This window comes from Tursiops truncatus, chromosome 9 (genome assembly GCF_011762595.2).
Source record: "Tursiops truncatus isolate mTurTru1 chromosome 9, mTurTru1.mat.Y, whole genome shotgun sequence".
Classification (NCBI taxonomy): domain Eukaryota; kingdom Metazoa; phylum Chordata; class Mammalia; order Artiodactyla; family Delphinidae; genus Tursiops; species Tursiops truncatus.
In genome coordinates, this window is record NC_047042.1 from 85,444,860 (window position 1) to 85,465,859 (window position 21,000).

Sequence of the window (21,000 nt, forward strand, 5' to 3'; positions counted from 1 at the left end):
TGACACTGGGTTGAGCTTTGGGTCTTCTGGACTGAAAGAAGCTCAAGGCTTTGAGTGGAGACCTTGGTTCTGTTCCAGGCTTGGCGATAACTTCCTGTCCTTCCTGTATAACTCTGGGCAAGCCACTGTCCTCTGGGCCTGACGGTCTCTCAAATAAGGATATTGGACTAGAATAAGTGATTCCTGCTTGTGTTCCAGGAGCCCTAGGGTTTCCTTGGAGGCTCCAGAAGTTTCTAAATGGAAAGTGGTAGAAATAGAGTAGTTTGGGCTCTGGGTTCCCTGCCTCAAGAGTTAATCATGGGGCTGCTAAAAATCTATTGACAATGGTCTGACATTAAGCAAGAGCAAGTGGGAACATCTGCCTGGGATACAGGAAATACACAGCCCTGGATGTGTTCAAGGTGGCTTAAATGAGCATGATTATTCCAGAAATCACATTTTTAAAATGTGAATCCCTGAGGGAGTCAGGATTTGGACTGTGGGACCTTGAGAGTAGTTAGCACTTCATTTTTGGGAGCCGTGATTTCCTCATCCTTCAAAGGAAGGGGTAATGGACTCCATTTAGGGGGTCTCACATTTTGGCATTCCAGTGGTGAACATGGTCTGCATTGCATCCACCCCCCTACACCGTGAGCAGACCCAGGTAGGACCTGTGCCTAGAACCAGGGTGAGTCAGCTGACCCCCCTGGGAACCCAGTGCACAGCCTTGACCTCATTACCATTTGCTCTGGAATGAACTGTCTTCCCAAGTGCATAAGCTGAAGCCCTGACCCCAAAGGTGATTGTATTTGGAGGTAATTAAGGGTAAATGAGGTCATAAGGGTAGGGTTCTAACCTGATAGGACTGGTGGCCTTGGAAGAAGAGATACCAGCGAGCTCTCTCTCCACACATGCATGCACCCAGGAAAGGCCATGTGAGGACACAGTGAGAAGGTGGCCATCTGCAAGCCAGGAAGGGAGTCCTCACCAGAACTCGTCCATGCTGGCACCTGATCTCTGATTTCCAGCCTCCACTGTGAGAAAGTGCAGAAACTGTGAGAAAATAACTGTCTGTAGTTTAAGCACCCCTGGTCTGTGGTATTTTGTTATGGCCGCCCCAGCTGAGACACCATCACACCATGACCAGTTGAGTTCTTCGGCCACGGTCACTTGAGGCAGCCCACAGCTGTGTGTGCGTGGCTCCTTCTGCCTCATGGCAGCTACTTCATCATAAGAAAGTCACTTGCTCTCATTTAGAGTGTCTGTCTTTTCTCCCACACTAATATGCAAGCTCCCTGGGGGCTAGGGGCTTGACATCCTTTTTCTTTCTTATCTGCAAAACTCTCACAAGGTCGGCCTGCCAGATATTTTACCAGAAGAAGAAAGAGACCCTCCGAAGTTGGTGGCTCATGCCGGGTCCCACCGCATGGAGAGAGGACCCTTGGCAGGTGGTGCGCCTCCAATTTCTAGCTCTGGGTGTTTGCTATTGTGCTCTTTTCCTTTGGGGCCTCAGCTCAGTGAGGACCTGTTGATGGAGTGGCAGTGGGGAGGGAAGCAATGGCTTCCTGGTGCCTGACAGCTTCTTACCCTCCAGGACAGGCGGAGCTTAGTTCTCAGGACCCAGGAGTTGGGCATCCTTGTGCAGTAGGACTTGCAACACAAAAGGAGTGGATCCCCACGGTGGGCTGGGGAGGGGCTGGGCAGAGCAGAGCAGGTGCTTCTGTGTGTCTCTCCAGGAGGTCTTGTAGAGCGAGGATGCTGTCTGCCAGGTAAGAGAGGCCTGTGGGTTCTGGAGCACCAGGCATGAGCCAAGTTGATAAAACACAGTATTAATAAGGTTACAATTTTTGGGTTGGTTCCTATACTAATAAACACCTTAAAATTACTTGTCTACAGCATTTACATTTAACTAAGCTCTTTCAGAAACAATGTCATTTATTACTTACAACAACCCTGAGAGGCAGATCTTATCCCCGGTTTGCAGGCAAGCAAACAACCTCAGCTGTGATTAACCAAATTCACATGGTTTTTGAGTGGCAACACCAAGACATGAAGCCCTGTGTTCTATTCCATGTCCAGTGTTCTATTTCATCCTAGGTTTGCTTCACACAGAAATCAGGGTTAGCTACAAGCTACTTCTCAACTCAGTCCATGCCTTGGAATCTGTGCTATTGGCTTCAGGGTATGAAGTAAGCCAGGTGAAAACCTGGATGGCTTGATGTAACGAGGTGCTTCCAAAATGGGGTTCCAGGGAACCCGAACTCCTAGCAAGATGTTAAAACATCCTTTTTATTTTAAGTGTGGGGCTGTTCTACAAGTCAAGTTTGGGGAATGCTACATACAGTCTTTCCTTCCTAGGAAATTATGTTAGCACTTAAAGGCTCTGAAAAGTCCTGCAATAAAGAAGCTGGCATGCATTTAATTCAGCATTTGACAACACAACTAATTTTTCAGTCAGTGAAAAACGTTTTCATTTGACAGCACAACTAATAGCAGCATCTTGGTCTAGAGAGAAGGTGATGCAGGGTGTAGAAATGTCAGTGGCTAAGAGAACAGGGGAGAGAACAATATGCCAGACATAAAGGATTACTGAATTGAAAGGAATTAAATGTACAGTCATTGTCAAATAAGCACGTTTAAATCCTCTCTTAAAACTTGTCACTAAAAATACTTCAGCTAAGTCTCTTTAAAGTATTAACTCATGTCATTGTTTACGTGTAAGTGTATTTTCACTTACAGGATTAGTAAACCAAACATCGATTGCTTTTTGTTTTTATTTTCTCTCATATTTTCTGTACTTTCTGAGTTTACAGATAAGAATCATTTATAAAGCAATTCAAAACAAATAATTTAAAATAATCTGCCATCCAACAGCTAAAGATTTAGGAAAAAGGGTGGACGCTGGAGCACCCAGGGAACAGAGGGGGAAAGGTCAACGTGTGGTCCACCAGGACCAGACAGAACTCAATAGGAGGTTTTTTAAAACCGAGAGTGACTGTGTAGGCATGGGAATGTAGGTCTTAGAAATGCAGATTTCTGGATAGAGCAGCGCTGAGACCCCAGGTCTGACCTCTGTGCGTCCCTGGGCAGACTAGAGACCCAGAAGAAGGGCAAAGACCAGAGAACCCAGGGGAGGCAGAACGAAGAGCAGGACCTAGTTCACAAAGAGGGAAGCGGGGAGCAGGGCAGCAGCAGGATTCGACTCTGTGGCCCTTCCATGGTAGATGGGGAGAGAGGTGTGTCGGACTAGCCGGAAACACACAGGAGCCTGGTAGTGGTGATGGGAGCCCAGGCTCAACCCTTGCCCTGTGCCAGGCACTGTTTAAAGAGCTCTGTGATTGATTCGTTCATCCTCACAACAACCCTATGAGGGAAGTTCTACATCCCCATCATAGATGGGGAAACAGGCAACATGGGCTAAACAGCTTGGCTGAATTCACAGAGCTAGTGAATGGCAGGCCCAGCATCTGTCTCCCCTGAGAGATATCCAAGGGCCTGTCTGCCTGGGAGGGCAGCCCCTCACGCCCCGCAAAGGGAGGAAGAAAGACACAGACATCCCCTGAGGGGTGAGAAGCCCAGCGTGGAGCCCAGTGCAGGCAAAGAAGGGGAGGGAAGTCACCTCCCAGGGCACTCAGGTGGTTCGCACGTCAGCAGGGCTGTGGCCCTCACGTCCTGGCCCCTCACTCAGGGCTCTTTCTATTTCTTGTGCCGCCTGTCAACTCGAGGTTGGGGCAGATCCATGATGAAGGCGGAGAGTGAGGTCTGGGGCACGTGGGGAAGGTTCCCTGCTCTGCGGCGGGGCCCATCTGGGGGTCACAAGTGACGTGCTGAGACAGAAAGGCCACTGTGGGTTGGAGCAACAAGGAAGATAAACCCCTTCCCTGCCATGTCCTTCCCTTCTCTCTCCCCGAGCCAGTGACGGACTGGGCCCTGACACTGGCTCCTTCAGTGTTAAAGCATTTTGAAGCCTGATAAACCAAAATGCAAATAAATCATCTGGTGTGGGTAACCCAGAGCTGAAGTTCAGATGGTCTGATTAGCTCTTCAGTGACTCTGGGGGGCCTTGCTGGAGGACTGGAGCACAGCAGGGTAGCTGTGCACAGCACGAGGCCCACCCTGGGCAGGAGCAGCTCAGAGCAGCAGAGACATAGGGGCACCAGGAGGAAGGGGGGGACCAGAGACAACATGAGGACGACATCAAGACGTCCCCCCCAACGCACGCACACACACAGCCTTTGGGCAGCCCTGGCAGAGAAGGTGCCTCCTTGAGCCCAGGTGTGCGTGGGCAACCTGCTGATGCTGTGTGGGGGAGGAGCAGGGCAGGTGCAGCGCTCCCCTGTATCTTTTCTTCCACCTCCACTTTGCCCTAAGATGCTCCTTTACCCCACATGCCACCTTCTCCCTCTGATGGACTCTCTTCCCTGTTCCTGCTCCCCCTGGCTCCCCATTCCTCCTCTGCTGTCCCTACCCTCTGCCCTTTCAGGGAGGAGCCAGCAGAGCAGGGCTGGCATTGATGCCCACAGCCAAGGGCTCGTAAAGCCGTGCTCACAGGTTCACTCACTGGCGTGAACACAGGTAAAACACCCAGAACGGTGTCTAGGCTTGGGAAGCACTGGGCCTTATTTCTTTCCTCCAGGGCTCTGCCAAGGGCAGGAACACGAAGACACTTAACATTCGGCACTTTACAAAGGCTGAGGTGTCCCCCAGTGTCGTGTTGCTCCCAATTTAACAACCAGGAGAGCAGTGGGCAGCTGCAAAAGAGATGCTGCCAGTTCAAATCCAAAGCTGGTTCCACGGTCTGTTGGTTCTTTAGCTTCAAGGAAAGCTTCATGCTTTCCATGCTCATCTTTTCCAAAATGGCATCCTAGGCACCACTTCCTTCATCCCCAGGTGCCCTGGGAGGTAGGTATGGGCAGGGCATGGGTTGCAGCCTTACAGCACAAGGCTAGAAAGTGGGTCTGAGTTATTTTCCACTGTTCCAAAAAAAGATTACACCTGTCAAAGAATGAAATTAGACTTCCTCACCCCGTACACAAAAATTAACTTAAAATGGACCCTAGACCTAAATGTAAAAGCTAAAACTATAAAACTCTTAGAAGAAAACACAGGAGTAAATTTTCATGACCTTGATTTAGGCGATGGTTTCTTAGATCTGACTCCCAAACCACAAGCAACAAAAGAAAAAAATGATGATTTAGAAATGCATTGGACTTCCTAAAAATTAAGGAAGTGTTTGTGCTACAAATGACACATCGAGTAAGTGAGAAGACAATCCACAGAATGGGAGAAAATAAGGGCAAACCACGCATCTCATAAGGGATTTGTTTCCAGAATACATAAAGAACTCTTACAACAAAAAGACAAGCAAGCCAATTTTTTAAATGGACAAAGGACCTGAAAAGATATATCTCCAAAGAAGATATAAAACTGGCTGATAAGCACACAAAAAGATCCTGTTGGTTATCAAGAAAATGTAAATGTATCACCTCACACTCACTAGGATGGATGTGCTCAAAAAGATAGACAGTAAGTACTGATGAGGATACGGAAAAATTAGAACCCTTATGTACTGCTGGCGGGAGCGTAAAATGGCCCAGCCACTCTGGGAAGCAGTTTGCCAGTTCCCCCAAATCTTAGGTACCCTATGACCTAGCAGTTCCACTCCTAATTATACACCCAAGAGAAGTGGAAATGAAAGTCTGCACAGAAGCTTACACACCAATGCTCATAGCAGTATTTTTTGTAACAGCCAAAAAATGGAAACCACCCGGATCTTCATCAATAAAATGTGGTACATTCATATAATGGAATGTTGTTTGATAATAAAAAGGAATGAAGTTCTGACACATGCTACAACATGGGTGAACCTTGAAAGCATAGTGCTGAAAGAAGCCAGTCACAAAAGATGATTCCATTTACATGAAACTTCCAGAATAAGCAAACCTAAAGAGAAAGAAAGTAGATTAGTGGTTTCCTGGGGCTGAGGATTTGGGGGGCGGCCAGTGTGGATAGGGAGTGATTGCTAATGGCCATAGGGTTTCTTTTTGGGGTGTTGAAAATGCACTAAAATTAGATTGTGGTGATGGTTGAATGACCCTGTGAATATACTAAAGACACTGAAATGTACATTTGCGAGCGGTGAATTGTGTGGTATGTGAATTATATTTCAACAAAGCTGTGTTTTGTTTTTTATAAAATTAATGAAATTGGTGTAACCCCATTTTGAAACTGAATAGGCCAACTGAAATGTCAAGTCTTGCTTTTGACTGGAATCCCTCAGTTTGGCAATAATGATAGTTTCATACTGACTACTAGTTGGTTAATAGAACTACTTTTCACTTAATACTTGAGTATTTACATTCTGCCAGGCCCTGTGATAACATCAGTGAAATAAATAAAGTATCAATAATAAAGAAATGGATTAGGATGTAAGTGGTTGGTTAGACAACCCCTCGGACCATGATGAAGACATAATGGGTTGAAAAAGGTCTTAGCTGGGTAGGAGCCTCTGGACCAAGAAGACAACCAGGCCATGTGGCCTCTCGCCTCACCTCCAGAAACAAGGGGTGTTTTGAATTCACAGATGATACTCATTTGGGAGGTGAAGGAAACACCACTCTAGGAGAGAAAGCAAACAATCTGTGGAGGGAGAGGTTAGAAACCCAGGCAAGCGATCACCCAGCGAGGCATGTTAGAAAACGATGCCTGTGAACAAACACCACTGGCAGAGAGAAGGAGCAGAGCCCTAGGAGATTCAAGTGTTGACATTGGCTCATGGCGATAATCTACAGTAGATGAGATGGGGATGTGCCAGTGGAAAAGGCTGTGCAATTTGGAGCCGTTACCTCAGCCCGTCAAAGCAGAGCATGCCGACTCTTCTAACAGAGACCTTGGTCCTACCATGATGGGAGCAAAAACCTGCTTTTTCAAAGATATTTCTGTGTCTGCTGGCATTCTCCTGGGTGACATTCACAGGAGTTTTGAGAACATAAAGATTTGTCAGGACTGACACGAGGCTCTACAAATGTTGCCTACTGTGGCTTCATAGCTGACGATGTGGGTCAGCTGAGCAGCTGGTCAACAGCAACAGATCCCATAATATGAAGAAAAGCTGGCCAAAGCTGTGGGGAGTAGTGTGGAGTCAAGGATACTCACAGGAGGACGAGTGGGCAGAAGCAGAAAGATCTCTGGCAGGTGTAGCTGATGGGGGGGGGTTGGAAGCATCAGATACTTGCTGGTGAGCTGGGGCTGGGTGAAAAATGCCAGGTGCTATGGACTGAATTACGTCCCCTCCAAATTCATATGTTGAAGTCCTAACCCCCAATGTGACCTTTGGAAGGTTAGATAAGGGCAGGATGGTGGGGCCCTTATAATGGGATTAGTGGCTTTTAAGGAAGGGACACAGCAAGAAAGCAGCTGTCTTCCAGCCGGTAAGATTTCTCACTAGGAACTGAATCAGTCAGCGCCTTGGTCTTGGACTTCCCAGTCTCCAGAGCTGTGAGAAATAAATAACTGTTGTTTAAGCCATGCAGTCTATGATATTTTGTTATAGCAGCCAGGCTGACTAAGACACCAGGTGTCTGCAATCAGGCAAACGGTCTTGCTCATATTATGGCAAGGGACTCAGGGAACATTAACTCACAATAATTATTGAAAAGCCCTGGATCTCTACAAATATGTAAGAACCACTACCCTCCAGACACTGATAACACAGCATGGAGCCAAAAATGGAGCCTTACTCTCATGGGGTTTATGTGCTATGGACTCCACCCTATGGCTAGCAGTTCAATAAAGGTATTTCTCAGTGCCCTTGAGCTAATGCTCTTCCAATGTAGTGTTTTCCTAAGATTTCAACTGATATAAGGATGGACTTCAGAATAGATCAACTCCATGCCACTCAGAGAAAAGCTTACTAGGTGCCAGACACTGTAATGAAGCACCACAGATTCTTTAAACTTGTTATTACAACAGCCCCATGGAAGTTATATTTTTATCCCCATTTTACAAATTATAAAACAGACTTGAAGAGGTTTAAGTAACTTTCCAGAGTTCACACGGCTTTCAGGTTAACAGAGCCAGGACTCAAGATAAGGTATGTCTGACTGTAAAACTCTGCCATAACTGTATATTCATCATGAACTGTGTTATGGTTATGTATGAAACTCTCAGCATCCTTTATGCAAATAAACATCTTCCACTAGTTGGGAACCATTATTCTGGAGGCCAGAATGCTCCACTGATCTCTTAGTTGCCCAACTTTAGCATCTCTGGGGAGCTATGCATCCCAAGAAGACGGTACAATCTCTAATTCTCAGGTGATGCCAGGGAGCCTATAATTTAAACACCCCAAGTGATCGTTTTTAGATGCACATAAATCAGATTTACTATTATTCTATAGAGAAATTGTTTTTGCCTATACCCTTACCTTTTTAAAGATATTTATTTATTTATGGCCATGTCGGGTCTTCATTGCGGTGAGCAGGCTTCTCATTGTAGTGGCTCTCTTACTGTGGAGCACGGGCTCTAGGCACGCAGGATCAGTAGTTGTGGCTCGCGGGCTTAGTTGCTCCGCGGCATGTGGGATCTTCCTGGACCAGGGCTCGAACCCTTGTCCCCTGCATTGGCAGGTGGATTCTTAACCACTGTGCCACCAGGGAAGCCCTGGATTTCTTTTTAAAACATCTTTATTGAGATATAATTCACATATCATAAAATTCACCCATTTAAAGCGTACAGTTCGATGGCTGTTAGTATATTCAGAGTTGCACAACTATTACCACAATCTAATTTTTGAATGTTTTCTTCATACCTTTTAGCAGTCACGCCTCATCTTCCCTAACACCTGGCCCCCGACAACCTCTAATCCACTTTCTGTCTCTCTGGATTTGCCTGTTCTGGTCATTTCATATAAATGGAATCACACAATTTGTCTTTTTTGTGTGACTGGCTCCTTTCACTTTGATTAATATTTTTCAGGCTCATCCACATGGCAGCAAGCATCAGAACTTCATTCCTTTTTATTATCAAATAATAATCCATTATATGGATAGGCCACATTTTGCTGTTGTTGTTGTTTATTCATTCATCAGTTGATGGGCACTTGGGTTGTTCCTCCTTTTTGGCTATTATGAATACTGTTGCTATGAACATTCATGTACAAGTGTTTATAGGGGGCCTATGTTTTCATTTCTCTTGGGTATATTCCTAGGGGTGGAGTTGCTGGGTCATATAGCAATTCTATGTTTAACCATTTGAGGAACTTCCAGACTCTTCCGAAGCAGCTGCACCATTTCACTCTGACCAGCAGTGTATGAGAATTCTAATTACTTCACATCCTCACCAATACTTGTTTATATCATTCTTTTTGATCACAGCCTTCCTAGTGGGTATGAAGTGATATCTCACTATGGTTTTGACTGGTGTTTCCCTAACAATTAGCGATGCTGTCTTTTCATTCGTTTATTGACCATTTGTATATTTTCTTTGGAGAAAGGTCAATTAAGAGACTTTGGCTACTTTCCATTTGATTTTGATGGACCTGACTGGGGACTTCATTTAACACTGTTCTATTCCATGACCAGAGATTCAAAGTCTAACCTTCACCAAGCATTTGGTGAGGAGACTCAGGTGACAGATTATAAGGATTTCATTAAAATCCCAACCCCTCCTAAGAAGAAAGCTAGCCTGAAATTGGTGCCTTAATGATGGAAGCAGAACAGGGAGTGGAAGAGAAGACTGCATCTTTATCAAACGTAGAGGGATCAGTTAGGAGGTTCTCAGCTTCAAGTAACAGCAAACCCAATTCAACCACATAAGTGAAATGCATAAATATACCACCTCTTGTAACAGGAAGTCCAATGATAGAGCAGTTCAGCTGATGCCTGGCCTCTACTCATGTTTTGCCTCTGCTACCCCCATGTCTTGGTTTCTGCCCTCAGGCCCGTCACTCCGTGACCATAATGTAGGCACCAAAACTCCAGGCCTCATATACTCACAAAACACCATCAAAGGCCATCAGGGGAAATATGACCCAGCCTCACTAGTGTTGCTTTTTAAGTTTCCCAGAAGCACCCAGGAAACTTCCCTCACACTCCATTGGCAAGAATTATGTCACATGTCCATTCCTAAACCAATCACTGTCAAGGAAAGTGATTGCCTTAAGTTAATCAAGATTCATCCCTGGGGCTGGGTAGGAAAGGCTAGTTTCCCCTGAAAGGCTGATACTTGCACAAACTAAAGGTTCTATCAGTGAAGAAGGGTATTCATGCTTAGGTAGGTCACAGCAAACATCATTTATTACAAGCTAGAGGGAGAAATTATGGGAAAAAGACCTGGAAGAGACTTTGACCCTCTTACATCACCCTCTACAGATTTATAGAGATTCTCCTGACGGACATTATAGACCACATGTAACCTTTTTAGTGCCTAGTAATCCTCACTCTAAGGACATTATTTATGTGGCTTCAAGTTGTCTATAAAACAAAGGATTGGCCCAAGTTCTCCTGGCTCTAAAAGACTGTCAGGTCCAAATGGACAGTACTCATGGGTGGGTGTGGGTGGGCAAAGGTGGGTGAGGAAGGAGTCCAGGGACCCCTAGACTTCAGTTCCTGGTGATGGGAGCACAAGGTGGGTATGTGGGTAGGTGTCAAAAGCCAAGAGGAGGAGCCAGTTTGGGAGAGGTGAGGGGTGGGTGGGGAAATTGTAAATAATTAGCTGTTTTGGACAGCTTGGTATCGTGGTCAAAATCATCCAGGAAAATATGTGTAGAGTTCTCAAATTTTGATTTCCTCTTTTGTTGTTGTTGTTGATTTTTAATCTTCTAAAACCAGGAAAAGAGCACACAGGGAAGGCAGGTGGCAAAGGCTGAGCTGGTGATATTTCCTGGAGCCCCACGCAGCTGCTTTGTACACAACTGCATTAGCGAGCAGCTCCAGCTTCAAAGCCAGTGACAAACCGCCACTGAACAGGGCCTGAAAGTTCCAGATCAACAGTTACTTTCCTTCCCAAGTCTTTTTTGCCTCAGAAGACCTTGGGAAACCAGCAGCGACGTGGGACTGGGAGTTTTATTTAGAATGGCTGGGCTCTGCGCCCTGCACCCTCCTGGCCCACCTGGGGCCTGTGGAAGGGCTGCACCTGGAACCCCCTCCGGAGGTGGAAGCAGCGGGTGGGCACACAGCCCGGCTGCGTCTCCATCTCCGCCTCCTGAGTGGCAGGCCGTGGAGGAACACGATGTAGTGAGACAGATGTCTTGGAGCTCAGGGAAAGTAAAAAAGGAAGTAGGGAATTTGTCTGACAGACCCCGGTGAGCAAAACTAGCATCAGCCACAAGCAGGAGGCTTTCCTGTTATTTTTCCTCTGCCTGAAACCTCAGGAACTTCACCCAGGCAAGAAAACCTTGTGCTACCGCACCCAGTACATGAAAGGAAGTGGATGAAAAGAATGGGGCTTTTATTCATTATTCACTCAACGTTTATTGAAAGCTTATACTGTACAATGGCACTGCGACAGATGCCGTGCGGGATTTGGAGGTTGCCCTAAAGATGTAGCAGCAGGATGATGCATGTGTGGAGAGAACACGCAGCAGTTAAGAGCCAGGCTTCCGGGCAGGACAGGGGTGGGCTGCCATTTAGTAGCCGTGTGACCCTTGGCAAGTTACCTCGCCCATCCAAGCCTCAGTTTCCTTATCTGTAAAATGGGGATAATAAAAGTAGCTAACTTATAGGATTATTGCAATCAGAGATAATGTATATAAAATACTTAATACAGCTCCTGGCTCAGAATACCCCTCAACAAATGTCAGTTACTAGTAATTATCAAGGGAGAGGAAATGACTTTGTCACAGGGATAAGCTTGAACCTGTTTAAGTTCATCTTAAATCCTTTTTATTGTGAAGTATAAGATACACAGTGAAGAACACAAAACAGATGTACAGCTCAATGAATTATCATAAATTAAGGGCTTCCCTGGTGGCGCAGTGGTTAAGAATCCACCTGCCAATGCAGGGGACACAGGTTTGAGCCCTGATCCAGGAAGATCCCACATGCTGCGGGGCACCTAAGTCCATGCATCACAGCTACTCAGCCTGCAAGTCACAACTACTGAGCCCATGAGCCTAGAGCCCATGCTCCGCAACAAGAGAAGCCACCGCAATGAGAAACGTGCGCACTGCAATGAAGAGTAGCCCCCGATCGCCACAACTAGAGAAAGCCCGCGTGCAGCAAGACTCAACACAGCCAAAACTAAATAAATAAAATAAAATAAGTAGATTATATCTACTTCACCAGTACGCTTGAAGACCCATTTGTGTCCCTTCTTATCAGTACCCACTCTGACACCCAGAAATGTAACTGCTATCCATTTATAACTCTTGCTTATTTTTCTGTATAGTTTTATCACATAAACATCCAGCCGTAAACACTATCATTCATCTCGCCATTTTAAGAAGTTTATAGAAATGGAATTATAAAATGTGTTTTTTTTTAGTCCTTGACTTCTTTTGCTCAACAGTTTGTGAGAATCATCCATTTTTACATGTAACCGTAACTCACTCATCTGTATTACTGCATAATATTTCATATGCCTCAATATATTCAGTTTTCATTACGATGCACATTTGGTTGTTTCTACTCTGTAGCTATTATGAATGCTATTGAACATTCTCTAGGTATGTACCTAGGAATGGTATTGCTGGGTTATCAGGTATGGATTTGTGCTATAGACTGAATGTTTACGTCCCCCCAGAATTCATATGTTGAAACCCAACCTCCAATGTGATGGTATGTGGAGGTGGAGCCTTTGGGAGTGATTAGGTCACGAGGGTAGATCCGTCATGACCGGGATTGGTGCCCTTATAAGAGAGACCCCTTATAAGAGAGACCCCAGAAGAGCTCCCTCACCTCACCTGTCATGTGAGGGTATAGGGAGAAGATGGCCAACTATAAACCAGAAGCAGGCCCATACCAGACACCAAATCTGCCAGCAAGCACCTTGATCTTGACTTCCCAGCCTCCAGAACTATAAGAAATAAGTTTCTGTTGTTCTTAAGCCACCCAGTCATCTAGAGTAATTCTGTTAAAACTAAGACAACATGTTCAGCTTTAATAGATAATGCCAGATCATTTCCCAAATTGGTTGTACCAATTTGCACTCTTACCAGCAATGTTTTAGAAACTAGTTGCTTCACATCCTGTCAACACTCACTATTTTCCATCTTTTTAGTTTTTGCCATTCTGGTGGATAAATGGGGGCATCTCATTGTGAATTTAATTTGCATTTCCCTAATTAGTAATGCTGTTGAGTACATTTCATATGTTTATTGGCCATTTAGATATTTATTTCCTGTGAAGTTCTTATTTCAGTCTCTTGCTCATTCTTCTGTTCAGCTGCCTTTTCTTACTGATTTGTAGTTCTTTATATAGCCTGGATGTGAGCCCTTTGTTGGCTTATGCTTCACAAATATCTTAAGATTTGCCTTTTCACTCTCTTGGTGTCTTGATGAACAGAAATTCTTAAAGTAATCTAACTTATCAACTTTTTCCCTTATGGTTACTGTTTTTGTATCCTGTTTAAGAAATATCTCCTTATGCTGAAGTCATGAAGCTATTCTATATTGTGAAGAATACCTATATTCTATATTCTTCTTCTAGAAGCATTAGTGTTCTACTTACTCATTTAAAGGATATTCCAATTAAAATTGACTTCTGAGTAAGGAATGAGGTACAGTCCAGTTTCCCTTTTGTTGCATGTGTATATCCAATTGATCCACCACCATATATATATATTTTTTAATTGAGATGTAATTGATATGTAACATTATATTAGTTTCAGGTGTACTTGATTCAATATTTGTATATATTATGAAATAATCACCACAATAAGTCTAGTTAACATCCATCACCATACATAGTTACAAAATTTTTTTCTTGTCATGAGAACTTTTAAGATCTCTCTCAGCAACTTTCAAGTATTCAATACAGTATTATTAATGATAGTCACCATGCTGGACATTACACCCCTTATTACTTATTTTATGGCTTATTTGTTTTATTTATTCTATATTTATTTAATAGCTGGGACAAAAAAGTCCTAAGGAATTCCCCGGTGGTCCAGTGACTAGGACTCCGCGCTTCCACTGCAGGGAGCATGGGTTCCATCCCTGGTTGGGGAACTAAAATCCTGTAAGCCCCGGGGCGCGACCTAAGGAAAAAAAAAGTCCTATGTGTCCTGCCTGCCTCTCTGAACCCATCTCCCACCACTATTTGCCTTTTTCGCTCCACTCAAGCCCCCAGGACCTCCTTGCTGCTCACTCCCCTAACACACCAAACTTGTTCCTGTCTCAGGACCTTTGTGCTTACTGTTCCCCCAGCCTGGAGTGCACCTCCCCAGATCTTCATATGAATGGTGCCCTCAGTATATTCAACAATCTGCCAAACGTCACTCCCTTCAGCTGTCTTCAGTGCCCTCTAACATAGCACGTCTCCCGTGAAGCCCTACTCCCGCTCCCTGAACTACTCCTTTGCTCTGCTGTAGCATTCTGCAGGACATCCACTACTTCCTGACATTAACGTTCAAGCCTCCTCCCCTCTCAGGAACAGAAGCTCCATGAGGTCCGGACCTTGTCCATCATGTTGGCCACCATTTCCCTGACTCCAGGAACAGTGCCTGGGGCACAGAGTAGACTCTGCCGATTCGGTGAGTCAGTGTACGAATGACTCCTGCTGACGTGGTCCTATGGCAGACAACCTCTCCCAGGTACTAGAAAACGCGGAAGTGGTGAGCTAACTAGCAAGGGTTGACCCATAAGGTGACGACGAATAAGCCACTCCTACACTGAAGAGAGTTGAAAGTGGTTATAAAAACTCGGGACAGTAACTTCTGATGTTCCTGAAAGAACAGTATCTTAACGGTGATTCATAACCCCTCTAGACTGCTTCTATACAATAACATCTAACTCCACTGATGAAGTCATCTCCAGTAGGAGAAGAGCAACTTCCGCCTTAGTTACTAAGATTTCCAAGTTCTGTGTTAAGCACCTGAGGGTAAGGTGTGTGGACTTTACATTTTGGATTCACATTTAAAACGCAGCTGCTGCAAAGGTATTTTAAGAACACCTAGGAAAGTAGAACTCCCAACAGCAGGTGAGCTGACACCCTATTCACCCTCTGTTAAAAGCAGAGCTACCAGCCCCTGCTCTGCAGCCGGCCTTCCAAGCTAGAAATAAGATGACATTGCCACTTCAACTCTGTTGAATAATATTTTCAATGACTCTGTGGTCATGCTTCTGAGACCAGGGTGCACGTTACCTTACAGAGATGCAAAGCAAAGCTAAAATTTGCAGGTTGCCATGGCGTTTCTGGTTTCATGCTGAGAAACCTGGCCTGTGGCTATGAAATGAAGAAAATGTTTTTTACCCATGTCTCTTGAACTGCACAGGCAGCAGATAAGCAGCAACTGGCCTCAGTCATCTGGCCCTGAACCTTATTGTATATATTCTCCAGTGAGGAATGAGTGAGTACAGGCTTTCAACCTATGCTGTGGACATGATGAGGGCCCAGCAGCAGCCTGGCCAGTAGGCGGACCCGACAGAGAAGGGCACTGCAGGCGGCTCCCCAAACATGGGCCACTTGGAGTCCAGCCCAGGCAGGCCACTCCCGGGACAAAGTCTAGGTAGGAAAGGCATAGCTGGAGCAGAGTAGTACCCTGCAACGTGCCCACTAACCTCTGGCTTCCACATTTGCATTTAAAAACCATTGTGGAAACGTAATTTACTTTGAAGGGTGCTATTCAAAGCAGACTGCCCTCTCAGCAAAGTGACAATGGCCACAGCCCAGTAAGGATCCTCGCAGGAGAGGCAGAGACATGTAGTGGGACAGAGAGGTGAGGGAAGTCAAGTTTTTCGGCACGGGAAAATCTTTGAAGTGTGTGGAGACCTCACCTTATCAAACTCACTTCAAGAGGTTTGAAGCATTTCATTAAATTGAAGCACAGCTGTTTTCCATTTAGAGTTGACTTGGTTTGAAGGAGTTTCAGGGACTGAACTTGACAGTTTCAATTTTCAGTTTCCAACTTCCTTAACTGAAAGTCATAAATATGGCGGCCACATTTCCTGAATCCAAATTGGGTTTAACACTGGGCCGTCCCCTAAAATACAGGGCATGCTTTCATGGTCTGGAGAAGGCTGAGGGTCTGTTTGGAAGGTTCAAGACAACTGGTAGGAAAAGCGGAAGACACTTTTGATTTGGATGATGACTTTTGCTTTCTCCTCTACAGCAATTCAACTCTTTTTATAGAGGCTCTGCCAGCAAAACTGAGGCTGGAGGCACCAGGAGACACAAGATGAATATTTCATCATCTTCATTCAAACATCAGCCTGGAGCTAGGAGAATGAATTAGATGGTTGGTCGTTTTTCTCCCAGTGACTGTTTTTTGGGTTTCTTTGAATGGAATTGAAAGTTCCTTAAGCTATCTGGTACTCTGGCCAAAATTCTTAGTGTAAGGGACCTTGTCAGATGAGTGAGGTGATCTCACTCCAGGTATAGGAGAACAAGTTCCCTTTGTCTCTGGTGCATATCAAGTCAATCCACCATCCTTCACCAAGGAGTGCTCTCCAAGGTACATCGGGGCAGGAGTCAACCTCCTTGGGATACAAGGGTGGCCTCAAAGTTTCCTATTCCACCGAGCCTGGAAAATCACTGACTACTCCCATCTCACGTAGGGTACAGGGATGACAGTAAGAGGGATATAGCTGCAGATCATCTAAATTGAAATAACTAAAAATGACTTCTCTCTTCGCATTATTGTGGACTCTGAATGACAGAAGCTGGAGAATGAAAAGGAGTTTATGGGGGTAATGCCCAGTCCTTCTCTCCACACAGCTTGGAGCGCCAAGAGCCAGCATTCCATCTTACGAATAGTATGTCCTTATCCTCTCCCTTTAATTCCCTTTACATGGTTTTAATCACTGTTGGCACCTCCGACACCCAGTAGGTCAAGGGAAGGAGAGAGTGAAAACTGAAAACGATAACGTTCTGAAGTCTTTCAAGGACTCAGCAAGACAAGAGGCTCAAACAAATGTCTAGCATACATTTTAAAATAAATTGTGGATGTGAATTAACCAGCCCACGTGTTGTTCAGACTAACGCAGGTATCAGCACCAGCATCAAGGTCTCCTGTTCTGGGGGCGGTTTGAATTGTGTCTCACTGGCACAAACAGGGTCCAAGTCCTAAGGCAACATTTCAGAAGGGACACAGCCCACCCACTCAGTAAATCCCCTGGGGCAAGTAATGGGAAACCATTTCTCTAATGAGGATCATAAACTATAGGAAAAATACAATCAAAGGCCACAGAGAACTAAATACAAATTTACGTCTTTTCCCAGAGAATTTAGAAGTTCCATTTACCGGGTTTAAAAATTAAGAACTACAAACACAGAAAATGACCAAATGATAAGACGTTCTAAATATATAACTAGTTTAAGAACTAGGAGTTTGGGGAAGAAAAGGAAGTATCAAAAATCTCTTGTTATAATGGAGAAGAACCAGAGCCGGCCACTGGGCAGAGAGAAACCTGAGGGGAAGGGACTTGTTCCAAGAGGCAACAGCACAGAACTCAGAGCAAGAGCCCAGGATTCTGCACCCAAGACGATGCCATATGTCTCAGGAGGTGGGCCTGGAAGGCCAAGAAGGGTGAGAAAAGTTTAAATACACAGAAGAGTCTAGAGGAGGCAATAAAGATGGAGCGACTGAGGGGGGGAAGCTGAGAAATGGATGAAAACTTGGGGAAGCCGTGACAGACAAAGAAAACAAATATACGTTAATTCACTCATTCAAAGTATTAGCTTGTCAAGAATTGTAACTCAAAGCAGAATCATCACAGTAAGTTATTGCTACTCTTTCAACTGTTCAACTGCTCTAGTTCTTAAATCTTGAAAGGGTCAACTCCTACAGCTCACAGAAACGGGGAAGAGGATTATCCTGTGGGTTTCTGATGAAAGCAATTATACCTGTGGGCTGAAAGATGTCAAGCTAAGAACCACAGGTTCACAACTGCTAAGCCAGAGAAGGTGAGGACACCTGGCCACTTGTTTAGTTCGAAGCAAAACACTGGCAGCCCAGAGCTGCTGTAGAGAGCTCTCACTGGTTGACCAGCAGGCCACAAGCACCTGGCTTTTAGCACTCCACGTTTGCTATTAATAATGATCAGTCCGTTAACTTTTAAAATTGTTGCATGTTGGCACGTCTTCTGTAATAAGTTATTGACTTTCCAAAGGGAGGACTTTGTGCTGATTTCGACCCCACTGTCTTCTGGAAGTTCACCAGACGTTAGTTTAGCGTTATAACATCTGACCTGCTTTCAGGATACCTTATTCTTCCTGGCTTCATGAGCTAAACTGTTGTGGTTCAAGGCGTGTTCTATTTAATGGATATGCTAACTGACTGGAATATGTTACTCCCATGAGCCTCACACAGATCACAACATTCTCCCCAAGCAGTTGTCCTGAGGTTAACAGTGACCTGGGCTAAGTTGTGATGCAATTAACAGGGAGATCTCCGAGGTGCAGGAAAAGGCATCATTTCACCCTTTTATTTCTCCTAAAGTGTGGTCTTTCCCGCTTGTGCCCATCATGTTCATCAGAATGAGACGTTAATAACAGGTGCTGGGAGAGAGAGGTTCTGACAAACCACCTCCCGTTTTCATGGATTTAACCAGCTTTAAATGCCTGACTCTTCAGTGCTTTATTTCTCTGCCAGCAACAAGACTGGCAGCCTGGGATGTGCCAAGTTCTTGGCTCTAGATTGCAAAACAAAGCAGTATAGGAGGGAATCTGTGAGTTCGCTGATTTGCAAACACTACAGCCAGTCGCCATGTACACATTTGTTTTCGTGTACCTATTATTTCTCCCAGGCAGTTACCTGGATGCCTTCCTGACAGTGCCAGACTGTGCTGCTGCTCAAGCTGCCAGCGCTTCCATCACTCACACTTAGATGAGTGCAGCTTATTCTGCATCATTTAAACAAACAAACAAACAACGCTTTCATTAAACAGAATCACAGAGCCTTTCAGTAATTATCTGAGAAGCGTCCCCAAGGTCATTCAGAATCAACATCAGGTTTACAGGTGTGCCCACAAGTGTCCACGAAGACGCACTCAAATGGAGCCGACTCGGGAATCAGATGCATGAGAAGCCACAATGACATGTAAGGGGGCTGGTTGAAATTTTCCTGACACAAGTTACATTCATCCCAACTTTCTCTAAGTAAAAGACATGTGGATGTTCTTTCCATGCCCCCAGCTCCAAACACCAGTTTATTATAGTCACATATCCAACGACAATGGACTCGACCAAATGTATGTGGAAAGCATCTTGACTCTTCACCATAAGCCTACAAAGCAGGTTCTTGCATTTCCCCTCAATTTACAGTTGAGGAATCTGAGGCTTAGTATGGTGGGGTGACGTAATTAGGTCCCCCAGGTGGTAGGTAGCAGAGTCACAATTTGAACACAGATGCATCTTACTCCAGAGCCTGTTATCTTAATTATTTTGCTAAATTATCTCCTTCTGTAACAAAATAAAAATGAAATAAAAATTCTACATGACAAAAGGTATTCAGATGACATCACAGATCACTGGCATTCTCTTTTTCATCTATTTCCCAGAAAGATCTCTCCATTTGGTGTGAATGCTCATTTCCAACTTCCAGTGTCGAAGCACCAATCCTCTGGTAGAAAAGTGAGAGTTATAATCAGGAAGTATTTCTTCTCTTTCCAATTTCATCAAGTCTCACGGTCAATTTTTTTTTTCCTTTTAACATTTTCCTAGTATTGCAGGGTCAGGAGTTCCTAACCAAGGTTATCTAATCTAGTGCTTGCCCCAGGCAGGATGATTTTGGTCATCCCGAAGAAAGGAAGGTTCATGCAATTTGTAAAGATCTTACTGAATGTTACGTACCTGAGAGGCAAATTATAAACATCTCTTGCCTGTCTGAGGATCTGCAAAGTGTGTTGGAGCTTTTTAGAGTAAAGGCACCACACAAATACAAATTAATAACAATATAAATCAACTCAATTCCCATAAGTATAACCATCTAACCTGGAAAAAACAAAAACACGCAAGGCCGCAGACTACAATGACAGTCTTCATCAGAAAATATATTTATTATTGATAGTGAGTGAAGTAAAGATGTCAGTATTCATGATAGACGAGAGGTTGCAGAAGCCAAGGTTGCCTTCATGTTGATAGAAAATGCCTTATGTCACTCATAATCAGAAACATTATTCCAGTAAAAGAGGTACATTTTCTCTCCTTTTTGTCTTCTTACATGATCACCGTAATAAGTTAAAATAAAGTAGCTCTTATATAGTTAAGGGAGAAAAGAAAGAGAGAGAAACCCAACATGTCACAGCCTAGCCAATTCTGCCCAGCACTGCTGGCCCGAGATGGAGGGGTTTGGCCTTCTCTTCTCCCCACCCCAGTGACCTCAGCCCTCGATCCCAACTCCCAGCTTTGTGGGAGGGCAGGTTCATCCAATGATGGAGCTTGGTTAGAAGAGGAAGTTGAATAGAAAGTACAGAAGGTGGAGAGGACTGCCCTTCTTTTTAATCATCGTAAGTGGATTTATTAACACTGTAGCAAGCCCTTGATGGCTGATCCCTGATCTAGGCCTTGGCTTTTCAAACTGTTGCTGATCAAACTGTGATATGCTTCTGTTGAATCTGCTCTCTGATGCTTCTCTTTAATGGTCTTCTCTTTAAATGAGTTGCTTTCTTACTAGGAAAAAAAAAAATGTTCCACCTCTGGAATTAACGCTGAAGGAATTCTGCTTGTTCTAAAAGTTGATTTTATCCTCCCTTCTCAAGCATGCTCTGAAAGAGAAATAGAAAAATAAGATTTACCACCAGAAGGAGGGGACCAAAAATGGGCAGTAGCTATTTAGTACTGTTTGTGTTGCTTTTCAAAGATCTACCTCAAAAACACATATAGCAAGGCCTATGCTCCCTGGTCTTGAAATATGACTACCTTT

The 21,000-nt window shown here is 44.6% G+C and overlaps 1 protein-coding gene across 3 annotated transcripts in view; it reads right to left on the reverse strand.

The window, feature by feature from the left end:
- Nucleotides 1-1,570: 1,570 nt before the first annotated feature.
- Nucleotides 1,571-21,000, reverse strand: part of CHCHD3 (coiled-coil-helix-coiled-coil-helix domain containing 3) — a 306,201-nt gene continuing 286,771 nt past the window's right edge. For 2 of the 3 annotated variants that reach the window (XM_019922133.3, XM_019922081.2), the window contains one exon: nt 20,108-20,842. In XM_019922133.3, coding sequence (XP_019777692.1) covers nt 20,806-20,842 — 37 coding nt within the window. In that variant the 3' untranslated portion in view covers nt 20,108-20,805. Of the gene's footprint in view, nt 1,769-20,107; nt 20,843-21,000 lie in introns of those variants that run through there. The other variant, XM_033863283.2, reaches the window with a different exon arrangement.